Source organism: Pararge aegeria, chromosome 2 (assembly GCF_905163445.1).
Source record: "Pararge aegeria chromosome 2, ilParAegt1.1, whole genome shotgun sequence".
NCBI classification, from domain to species: Eukaryota; Metazoa; Arthropoda; class Insecta; order Lepidoptera; family Nymphalidae; genus Pararge; species Pararge aegeria.
The window spans coordinates 6255278-6267454 of NC_053181.1; the positions used below are offsets into that span (position 1 = coordinate 6255278).

Here is a 12177-nt window from a genome sequence, read left to right on the forward strand (position 1 = left end):
ATATTCCGTGAAACTTTCGTAAATAATAATGTGGAATGACGTCGTCCGATTACCAATTGTAATGCATGTGTGCCCCACAGGTCGCTACCTCAGTGCTATAGAGGCCAGCTCTAGATGACCCAACGTACAACGGACAATACAAACAACAATAACGACTTTATGTTAAACACCAAAGCTCATCCGTATTTGGTCAGAATATGTAACATTGGAACCGACCACATACATATTCACAAATCAATGAAACATCAGAGCGACCTTCGGATATCGAAGGTCTTATGTATTCGTAATTACTAGGATAAAAAATAACTATACATTTCATACTTTGTTGGATAATTTTAATTTACATATTTTTAGTGACAATGCAACGGTCTGCTACCTATTATTATGTAAATGTATGTCATTTGCCTTTGTAATGGATGTGGAATGTTTTTTACCTTTTCCTCGAAAAGTTACTTATTTCATCCATGGTCTGCGTAAAAAATCGTAATCGCCATTATTTCCGAAAGAATTTATTTTTTATGCTACAAAAATAATTAACCGGATTCGTATTTGAACAGCGACAAGAACTTCAAAATATCATATATCTTTTAAAGGATAAATATGCTACACCATTTGAAATAGTGCTTTTAAAACTCCCTTTTTAGCAGGGTTTGTCCTAAGACTGTGCAAACCACAATACAAAAATTTTCGCACTTGCCAATCAGGCAGACTATAACGATTTTTATTATTGATAACAATTATTACCAACCGAGGCCGAAGACTTTTGTTTTCCAAGGCAGGCTTGGACTACGCCAAGTTTCTAACTTCGTTTCTTGGATTGATACTAGGAATCTCTTAACAGAACAACCTAATAAATAGTCTGGAATTCCACCCAGGATATCGATATAGTTAGACAAACTTATACAGCCTATTATTTGAGGTCCCAGACACATGTCTTTCCGTCTTCCACATTAACAATCATCAACATCAAGATAATTAATGATCCCTTTGGATATAACGAGGCATCTTGCAGTTAGAGTGGATTATGTTAATAAGATATAGTGTGTTAAGATACAATATTCATTACTACTGCTTCTGTTACTAAAATATTCTTGTGATAATGGCAATTTATTAACAGAAAACTCAATAGCTGCAATGATTCTGGAATTCCACCCAACACCTCGATGCAGTAGGAGGAAGAAATATACATTATTTCAGCCCCAGACACATGTCATCAACCTAATGAGTCCCAGAGTTGGGACTTGGGTAGTGGCGTGCATAGAGGGTATGCACAGGGTATGCAGATGATATAAAATGTAGATAATCCCCAGTACGAGTTATAAAATCTAAAGGGCATGTAAGAGTTATAAAAAGCATACCCTTAAGTATTTATAACTCATACTCTTAGATTTTCTTCATTTTATATCATCTGCATACCCTGTGTATACCCTCTATGCACGCTACTGGACTTGGGTATATTCCCCAATTGGCCTCTGCCCATATTAAAGTAGAAATGGACAAAGACACCTAGTGCTAATGGTTAACCTATTAACAGTAATGCCCTAGTAAACTTTGTACTTTGGGGGTCCAAATTTAGCAAAACCTCATTACGTACGAGTATATAATATAGTTACGCGCATTGCGTATTATAAACTTCAGCGGGTTTTCTTCAAACCAATTGAAAACAGTTAAACGAGCAAAGGTATCCTATCTATAAAATATCGACGACAGGATCGATAGGTAGTAATTTGTATTTGCACTAAAGATATTCACACTAATATGCCCTTCGTATTAAATCATATAATTATTATGATAGAACTTAACATATGGATGGTACTGAACTACTCAGCGGGAGCGTTCGCATCGCAAACTCCTTGTTGCCAACATTCGTTCCACAAGCGTTTGTCACGCAAACAAATTCATTCGCGGACCAAAAATTTGAAACTCATTTTTATGTTCTCACAAAACTGTTATATTGAGGAATAAACTGTTGCTCATTCGTCCCGAATGATACATTTATTTGCCAACCAAGCATTAATAAGCGGGTACAAATATTGGAACTCGCTTCGTGTTCTTTTTGCTTGCGAACTAAGCGAACGCTTGCACATTCTTCCACGAACTGAGCATTCATTTGCGAACCAAAAACCCTTTCGCGAGCACTACTTTAATGAATCGTTTATCTAGTAAACCTAATCGATTCATTAAATTTGTGGTCGCGAAAGTCGTACACGTACTTACTGCCTGCGAACAATACAAGCGCCGGCGCATGCGCATTTTTTTTTATAGTAACAATTGAAGGACCAAGCAGATTATTAGATACCTAATGTAAGTGGACCACCATCGCTAATAATTAGAGCTACACCTCGAAGAGCGTGCAAGGAACACTCACGAACACTTGCAGCATAAGTGCAAAGTTTCACCCTGAGTCAATCAACGTTTGTGTGTGTGTGGATTCGAAATGTTATTAGCTGTGAACCTTACGGGTTTCAACAGCATCATCGGTGGGTCGGGGCAAGCGCGAAGCGTCGCCTGATGAAGGGTTTTGAGCCTCAGGGCTCGAGGAACATCGGGGTGACGTCTACCTAGGGGCGTCTCCTGCGGACCGGCTTAGGCGGACGTCGGAATTTGGAGGACTGATCGGACGGTGATTAGTCCGTACGTCCCCGTGACCGTGGATTAAACCCACGTCCGGGTGAAGTAAGATATCGGGGACCTAGTCTTCGCCGGCGAAGTCGCTGTGTTGTGGTTGTAATGTCATCGGTGTGTAGCCCTAAGGCCCTAGCATAAAGAGCGTTGTCCGTCGTTATGTCGTAGTCGGGGTCGTCAAGGACGTGTCTGGGCCGTCTCCTATTAGGATCGCTGACGTTTGGATTGGGCGTGTAAGAACACGCCTTCACCACTAACGGTTGTCAATCAACCTGAGGCGTAGGTGTTAAGCCTCATGTGCCCGTTATTACACCGGCAACCACGCGCTTTAAACCGGAACACAGCATTGCAACAATGCTATTTTGCGGCAGAAATAAGCGTACTTCCCCGGACGAGCTGTCACAAAAAGCTCTTCTACTTTTTCTTGAGCACGAGAAGAAATCGTCTGTACGTACTTCCAATCTGTTGTGCTCGCGATCAAACAAACGCTCGAACATTATAATTCGGAAAACAAACATTCTGCGAGCAACAGTTTCGGATGTATCGTTTTACCAATAGAGCGCTCCCCAGTCTATAACGGGTAAGTTCCTTTAATTATAAATGGCCTATAGTGGTACAGTACAGACAATAAGATTTCAATTTTACAGACATTGTATGTTAATACAAAGGGAAACCGTATTATAATTAAAACTTAAAAGCAATGGGTAAATGCAATCGGTATCAATACAGTGGGCCAAATAAGTTTTGGTAATGGCCAACAAAAAACGTCCTTATTACAAGAGTTTCTAAGGTTCAATGGTTTTAATAAATTGTATGGGTATACAATGTTTAGCAACGCGTCCAAATTGGAGTTAGGTATGGCACCGATAAGGCATCTTATCGACCAGTTCGCAGGTTTTATTTGTTCTGTGAAATAGGCGACCTCTTTCGTTCTTTTTGATTGATATTTCAGTATCAAAATTTATTTCAATATAACCAAAAATAATACAAACATAAAGTTTTATGAAAACTTTGAACTATTTGCTTTAACACTGCGAATGTCGGATTCGTTTCTTTCGAATTTTCGATATATTAATTTAATAATTATTTCGCTTGCTTTGACGATTGAACAGACGCTTATATAATTTTGTAAGTTTTCCTTCTTTTATTGGTTAACTGCTGCACTGGGTTTCTATAACTAACTACTCTTGTAACTCTGTATTTAAACCAACTAACTACATTATAAAATGGAACTCCCGCTCAAAACAATTAGTAAGCTAAAAGGAGAAAGTTACCTATCTGTTATGCGATTAGTAACCCAGTAAACTCCTTTTGTTTTCCGGCTGATAACCGCGTGCATATTTTAACCTCGCGTGATAAAATAATGTCAACGTTGCAACGCCTCGTTGGTCTAGAGGCAAACATATTGTTACTGCTGATCACGATGCCCTAGGACCGAGTCCCCAAGAACTTTATAAAATTGTAAATATTGTATATTTATACCTCCCTACTAGCGGTGATAGCCGAGTGGGTAGGACTACGACTTCACTTTCGCACCTCTAACTTTTCAAAATTATGTGCGTTTTTAAAATATCACTTGCTTCAACGGTGAAGGAAAACATCGCGAGGAAACCTGCATGCTTGGTAGTAGCATCCATCGCACAGAGCAGGGGAGACGTTCGCGCATGTAACACGTAGAATGTCCACTAAACTTCGAAAAATTATTTTAGCAGCCTCTAGTGATTTATTTCAATTAAGCTAACTTATTAACAATTCTAGGCTTCTTAATGGCTCTCGGACAGATTGGCGCATGTATGACACCTACTACTATGACACCACTGAACTCTTAAAACTTCGCATCCAATCTTTTATTTCCTGTAAGTACAACGTTAGGATAGAACATAACCTTGACCTGAAGTCCGACATAAAAACGGCTATCGAATATAGTAAACAAGTTTTTAGCATCTTGTTTTTTGCGCTTGGTAACCGTTCTGTATACGTAATAGAGAAGTAGTAGGGAGCTTTTTGTGACAGATCTCGTCCGGGGAAGTGATAGTTGCAATACTGTGTTCCGGTCTGAAGGGCGTGGTTGCCGGTGTAATTACAGGAACATGACGTTTGACACCTACGCCCCAGGGGCCAGGTTGATGGGCACAGGGTGGCACGATGCAGGACGTGTTCCTTGCACGCTCTGCAAAGTCTTGCTGTTTTTGTAATTTTTTGTTTTATGCTCATTAGATTTGAATTGAGGTTACATGTTAGGGATCATGAAACCTAAATTCAATTGTTCTCTTTCCATATTTTTTAACCTTCTTATCTTTTAAAGTATTTCTTTTTATTTATTTATATCACTTGCAGGACGCTAGTGATAGTACAGGCAGGAGATAAAAAAAAAATCGGACACGTAAATTAAATCCCCTGGCAGGAGATATAATTTACGTGTCCATCTGCTAATGCACGGGAACATGGAATAGAAGAAGTTTAGCCTGATATATATTATTTGGAAATTATTTCTACTTGTACGCCAATGCTCTGAGAGTTGATAAAGATTTGGGAGAAGATAAATTTGTATCCTTTCCCCGAAGAGATAATTTCGTTTTCCTAATCCTAAGGTTGCCTGGCAGAGATCGCTACTTAGCGATAAGGCCGGCTTTTGTATGCTACTACATTCTTTAAGGTTTTTTGTTTTTCTTTGTTTTTCTGAATAATGTAGTGTACAAATAAAGAGTACTTATAAATAAAAAAAAAATAATTGTCTCCTGCCGTGCTGAATGAAACCTTTTAACAAAAATGGTTAATTTACTTTAAAAATTTTAGTCACGTAATTTTTAACCAAACTCAAAAAAAGTTTTTTCATGCAGTAGGTACATTCGAAGGACAGTGTAACAAAGTTACGCAAGAAGTACAAAAACATTTGTTTTCTGATATAGTAATGGGGACTTTCCGATGTTGTTAGGTTTAAAATTTCTAGAATGAATGATTCTAAGTGGACGAAAATAGTTACAGAACGGGAAGCACATAACGGTAAAGGAAAAAGAGGCAGACCAAGGAGTTGTTTTGGTAGACGCATTTGTACATTAATAAAAAAAATATTACACGTCTTTCTACCATCTTTCTTCAGCGCATCCTGAGTTAATTTGGACATATCACACGTGGCAGATCTCCAACGCGGTGGTCAACTAAGAGAAACTGGTGCAATAAAAATGGCCAAAGACGACCCGATGGAGAGAGATCATATATAACAAGATTACTCGCCATAGCAGAGAACACGGTCCTCTTTCATGAGGGACCGACTAAAGAGTGAGAGAGAGAAAATAGGAATGCACGTAAATTATTAAATATTTAAAAAAATACCAATGGTAGTTGTGTAATAAATGGCTTCTTAATTTAATATATAATGAAATAAGTGATAATAGGCACCCCTGAAAAAAAATACTACGCCGTAGTACCCGTAGCGGGAGGCGTGCCTTGCTCAGATACGCCCAGCATTCCAATTGCGCACTTCCATATCTAGATCCCAAACCCTGGGGTCTTTATTTCAATACGCATAAAGAATACAATCGAAAAGAGTTATATACCCACTATCTGCATCCAATGTAGCAGTCACGCCTCAACTATTAATTGCTTAATATTCATCAACGCATATCAATGAGTCGATTAAATGTAAAACTTTATTGTTTTACGTGTAGTTATTTATCCAAAGCGAGGTCCCATAATACACATCGATATCACTTATGCTAATGGCATGTCTTAACAGTATTGTAGCATATTAAAGACCAAAGTTACAATAGTAAGTTGGTAACATGTCCGTATTTTAGATTGACTGGAAGTTTATACTCAACGTTCCATTCTTTTTTAAGAGTGTTTCTATATTGTTTTGAGTATCAGAGATTTTAAATTAAATACCAAATAACTTTCATAAGTACGCAATTGAACTGTTCTAATCGTCATCCTCAGCAATGAACTCGTCTCTCATAAAATAATTTAGACGTTCCATACTGCTTAAGATCCGTACGTCCTTACTCGCGTTTGAAACGTGATTGTCTTATTATGGGCCTCATAAGAAGAAGAGCTAGAGTTACCGGGATAGCTCAACGAGTCACGTAGCTGAAGTCGCAATGAGCGCGGCACATAGCTTGGAGCCGATGGACGTTGGGGTCCCAAGGTGCTAGAATGGCGAACCCGCAACGGAAATCGTAGTATTGGTCGGCCCCCAACGAGATGTACAGACGACATGAAACGAGTTGCTAGGAGCCGCTAGAAACAAGCGACCACACCATTTATTTTGGAAATGAAATGAAAACAACGAGATTGACCGATTTTTTTTTCTGGAAAAATGTTTATATAGCACCTGGTTACTAATTAAAATGTGGAGGACCTAACAAATTATTACGACCTGCTTATAATCTTGCGACTGTTACATCTTATAAATATCTTCTCTGCATTCGGTTTACCGAATGCAGAGGTTTTCGTGCGGATGTTTTGTTAAAGGCAAAATTACTCTTACTATCCTCACGTTTGGCGATATTTTTGAAACGATAAATTAATTATAAAAAATTTGAATTACATTTTTAATTAATTTTAAAATTTGATTAGATTTTATATTTAATCTCTACATTTTTTTTTTAGATTAGTACAGTAGTCGCCAAATGCTATTGCTAACACAATGTTAACTTTATTTTTACAAAGTTTTTTTTTTATTATTTTGATGTGCTGTACAATAAAACTGTATTTAAATTCATGAATGAATGGAATTTATTCAATCTCCAAAGTTTTGGTCGCCTTGAAATGAGCTTGTGCGTAGTTCAGGGCGGCCAAAAACATTGCAGCCACTACTGTACCTCTTTATAGTGTAAATGTGCCAAATAATAGCTTAAGGCCAATTTGCTATTATACTATCTCTTTTATAATTATAATAATATAATATAATAATTCCTTTATTACACGATCGTTATGCTAGTGAAAGATGAGATGAATGGATTATAAAATCACGAAATAATTAAGAAATTTCTAAGATACCTGATAGGTTCGAAATCAGCTTTTACCTCATGATTGACTGACTAACTCACTCAAATTTTAAAGCACTTTCAATATGTATATGCAGAATATTAAAATTTGGTTTTTTTTTTTTTTTTATTCTATTTTTTTAAGGGACTTTTATAGGTTACCTATATGTCAGCCCCATCGTTACACACAATATGAATCCTAAATAAACAAAAATCTTAAACTACAACAATTTGAGAGAATCACCAACGAATCTATAAAGTTTCATTGCCAAAGTGCTCAACGGTTCGCTAATAATAGAATTAAAAATGCCAATGTTCATAAAATTAATATTCAGTTCGTAGGTTAGTGTTTCTCTCAAGCTGTGATTCCGAACACACGCCATTAGTAGGTGTAAAACATCATCTACCTCACCACAAAATTTGGTTGATTAAATAGGTCACACGAAAACTATTGAGTAGATTCTAATGATTTTTTGAGTTTCATAGAAAAACATCCACGTGAAATACGTATAGAAATTTACTAAAAAAAAACTTATGCCAATCCAAATGAGCTTCAAGACATAAAATATATTACAGCATAATATTATGGAACATGTTTTACGCTCATTTTTGTTTGTTTTTCTTTATATCTGTTTAGTTTAGTTAACAATAAAAGTGTATTTATTCATCCCATACCTAGGATAAGACATCAGGAATAACCCTGGGTAAGAGCTTAAATGGTGGAAGAAGATGCATCTTCTATCTAAATAGAAAGATAGTACTTGCAAAAGAAGTACCTATATTCCCTTATATCTCCAAAAGCTTTCGAGTCTACTGAATATTGATAAAAGTGGAAATTTTCTACAAATTTTCTCTAACATAATTTTTTTTTTTTTGCTGTACACACGACCCGTTCTTCGCCCGCACAGTATCAGATGTCGGTCTTTTGTCTTTAACACGTACTTATGCACGTCCCGTCATACCGCCTCGGTGCTCGCTGAGCTAACCAATTGTTCAACACAATTCTCATATTTAACCCGTATTACTATAGCACCAGGGTCCATTTTAATTATGATATTAAAAACCTTACACCGTAATCTATCTAGGCTAGGTTTATGCAGAATCCACAAAGCTAAATTGTTTAATAAGACCAGGCTTCTTGTATCACTTTTTTTTACATAGAAAACTATTTGTTCAGTACTTGATACTGACGGGTTTGGACTCATTTTGGTGCGCATATAATCTGATAACCTCAAAAAATTTGCCATATCGAGTAAAAAATTACACGATTGATCAGATATCTCATGGTTTGGATCAGTACCTTAAGTAACTACAGGTTAGACGTCTCTTCAACATTGATAGCTCTCGTGAATTATCTTTCTTTATCGTTACATCTACTATGTAATGTATAAAACAAAGTTGCTCTCACTGTTCGTACGCTTAGATCTTTTAAGCTGAGCCACGAATTTTAATACAGCGTTCAGAAAAAGACGCAATAGGATGGTTTATATGTAGTACCTACACATCACAATCATAATTTTACTAATCGCTCTAAACTGCCTCACATTAGTATCTACGTTTCATACGTGCGTAGCCGGGGCGGGTCGCTAGTAATACTATAATGTCAGAGGTGGACCAAAAGCTCCTTGTATAAAGTCATACATTTATAACATTGTAAGAAAAATAGTAATCATTTAATCAGTTTATTTTACTCTAATGTTATAGTATTGAAACTCATAAATACCATCAACGTTGCCGAGAAAACTCATTCGAGAATGGGTATACATGAATTTTTCAATCTCTAATGGTGGGAATTTATAAAGTAATACATCATCTGGTTAAAAATGTAGATAAGATAAAAAAAAGGAGAACGTACGGTCTGTAATTCTATCAAATTCATGTTTTTTTATTTTACAAAATGTTACTTTCATCTCCGGTAACTTCTAAATCGTTGTTAGGTATCTGTTTTTCTCTTTCATCCAACCTAATTAGAATATTGCTGGCGTGTTAGCGGTGCCGGAAAATAGCTATAAACCTAATAGAAATATTGATATAGGAAATCCGAAAAATACTGTTCTCGTAATCAGATAAACATTTTTACACTGTAAAACTTTATAGTTCCATGATGATTAACTTTACTCAATTTTTGGTCCTTAAACCAATTTATTTTATTATTCACGACCCAAAATATTATAACAATCTAAGTTCTTACGTAGGTACATGCTGAAAATTAAAGCGTTTTCAAAATCCCTGTTTCAAACAGTTCCTTTATTCACAATCTGAAAAAGACTATTAGGTATTTAGAACCAGATAATCTCGAAGAGAATCGCGTAACAAAGCGGTAACTTGAAAGCGGTAACTTTCATATTTCTAAAAAAAAATTCTTTACAGAGTGTTGCTATCGACGCATTGCGATTATTACAGCTATTTAGATGTCACAGCGAGGGTGCATCGAGACATGTTCCCTCCGTCAGGGTCCCAACCCTAGTTGAATTGAAAATGGGGTTGTGATTCATTTCCCACGAGCCCCAAGCGTACCGCACTGAGCTTAGGCTAAAAACATTTGGGCAGAGCAAAATTTTTGACGATCGAATTCATTCAAAGTAATATTTTTGTTCTAAAACTTTGCTGGTTAGGTATAAAACTTTCATACCTACTTTATTAACGCGTTTTTAACGCGTTGATGAACGCCAAGGTGTTGCTACGGTTTATCAACGTTTTAACTTAATATTGCGTAGGTAGGTAGATACTTATGCCTATTCTATTAAACTGTTCGTAATCAATTTCATTTGCGTCTGCAGCGTTCAAATACCTAGTACCCAAATACATCTATTTCGATCAATTGGTTGGTGGATAGAATATAGAAGATCCATTTAGGTATTGTATATTTTGCACAAATGTATTCGCTCACGATTAATAACTGTAATGTTTGGAAAATGAAAACGCTTGAGTTACGTCTGTTCTAAGTGCCGTGATGGAAGTATAATGTACACCTGTAGGTGCCTAGCAAGGGCATAACTTCCGTGTTTGATGTTGTTTCACGATACGTACAACGTGAATGTGTGTGATTGTGTAGTGTATCCGACACTACACAACTGTATCCAGTAGTTAGGTATACACCTAGGTAGCGCCGTAGCAGGTAACGATAACGCAAACATGCGATACGCCCGCGCTGTTTCAGAGTCGACGCGACACGAATGCGTACAGGCACATTACAGTTCGCGTTTACGTGTCATTTCAGCTGAATAAATTTTCTTTATTTCTTACATACGCACGTCGCACGGCGTGTTAATTAAGTTAAAACTATTTAACAACGCAAACGTGACCATTAAACACTAAAATTTGTGGAATAAATTCTGAAATTATGCTTACAAATCCATATCCTCTGCTTTTGCTGGTCTGTCTATCTGTGATGACTACGGCCTCTTCGATATCTCCGTACACTGCGAAGTGTTCTCTCAAGCTTTTGTCTGTGGTGTGGTAAGGGAGGCCGCCAACGAAGAGTTTCGTCCAAGTGGTGTCCTTCTGTCCGGGGAGAGCACCGAGGGTCAGTAAGCCCTCGGAGTCGGCCGGCAAACCGCCCGCCATCAACATGCCTTGCACCGCCTCCGTCGCGCCGGCCACCGTTGCACTTCGCGATCACTGTCCGCTGCAGCGGATCAAATACGCACGAGCGTGGGTTTAGTAAACACTGGGGTGGACCGTGAACGGGTGAGCGACGTGTTTGGTAGTCGTGCGCGAACTGAAGCTTGCTACGCGTTCGCTCGGTCGCCCTCGGCGGTCGGACTCGGCGCACGTGGCGCTCCGGTACTAATTTTAACCCCCGCCGCGCTCCCCCCGCCGGTACCAGATGCGGAGGCACCGTCCCGCCGGGCCACATGCGTTGCCCTACCTACTGCCTCGCAGCCTGCTACCCTCCATCACATTCGGCTTAATGATATGCCTCGTTATCACCGCTCTTACTACGCTTTATAACTTAAGACGTACTTTTACAGTAGATAACCGCGAAGTTGTTCGGTCACAATGTACCTAGTAGACTTTCTAAGTCGCTTGCGCTTGTGTCCAGCGACTCCCTTCAGCTCGGTTGAAATTGACTGGATCTAAGTTGCCCCGTCACAGGAAGTCACGCAAATGTACCTAGATAGTTTACTTTCGAAGTCGCATGAGCTTGTTTCCATCGTCTCGCTTAAAATTGTATATCCACCTAATGGACGCTCCATTCTATCTTATGGCACAGCGTTTTCAGCTTTAGGGTTTCCACTCTAGCATTTAGTCATCCTCTTCAGCAACACAGATATGTGCCACACAATTTATCGAATTTGGTTGAGCCGGTAAAGCAAGTCTTCTAGAGACTTCTTTACATCTTATTTACCTAATAAGAAACGCTCCGACAAAGTAGGTATTTTACAACGTATCGATGGTACCTTACCACATCGCCTAGGTAACTACGACCTTTCATATGAACCCGGTAAATATTCGTCATTATCAACCCATTACCGACACACTAGACGGAACTGGTTTCCTCTCAAAATAAGAAGGTGAGGCCGTCGACCACCGCTAGCAAAGAGCAAATTGGAAGATTTCACAC

At 38.2% G+C, this 12177-nt stretch overlaps 1 protein-coding gene across 1 annotated transcript in view; it reads right to left on the bottom strand.

Moving 5' to 3' along the window:
• The window catches only part of LOC120627826 (RNA-binding protein 24-like), a 55804-nt gene extending 44437 nt beyond the window's left edge, over positions 1 to 11367 (bottom strand). The window contains exon 1 of the mRNA XM_039895894.1: positions 10962 to 11367. Coding sequence (XP_039751828.1) covers positions 10962 to 11183 — 222 coding nt within the window. The 5' untranslated portion in view covers positions 11184 to 11367. The remainder of the gene's footprint in view (positions 1 to 10961) is intronic.
• Between the last annotated feature and the right edge of the window lie 810 nt (positions 11368 to 12177).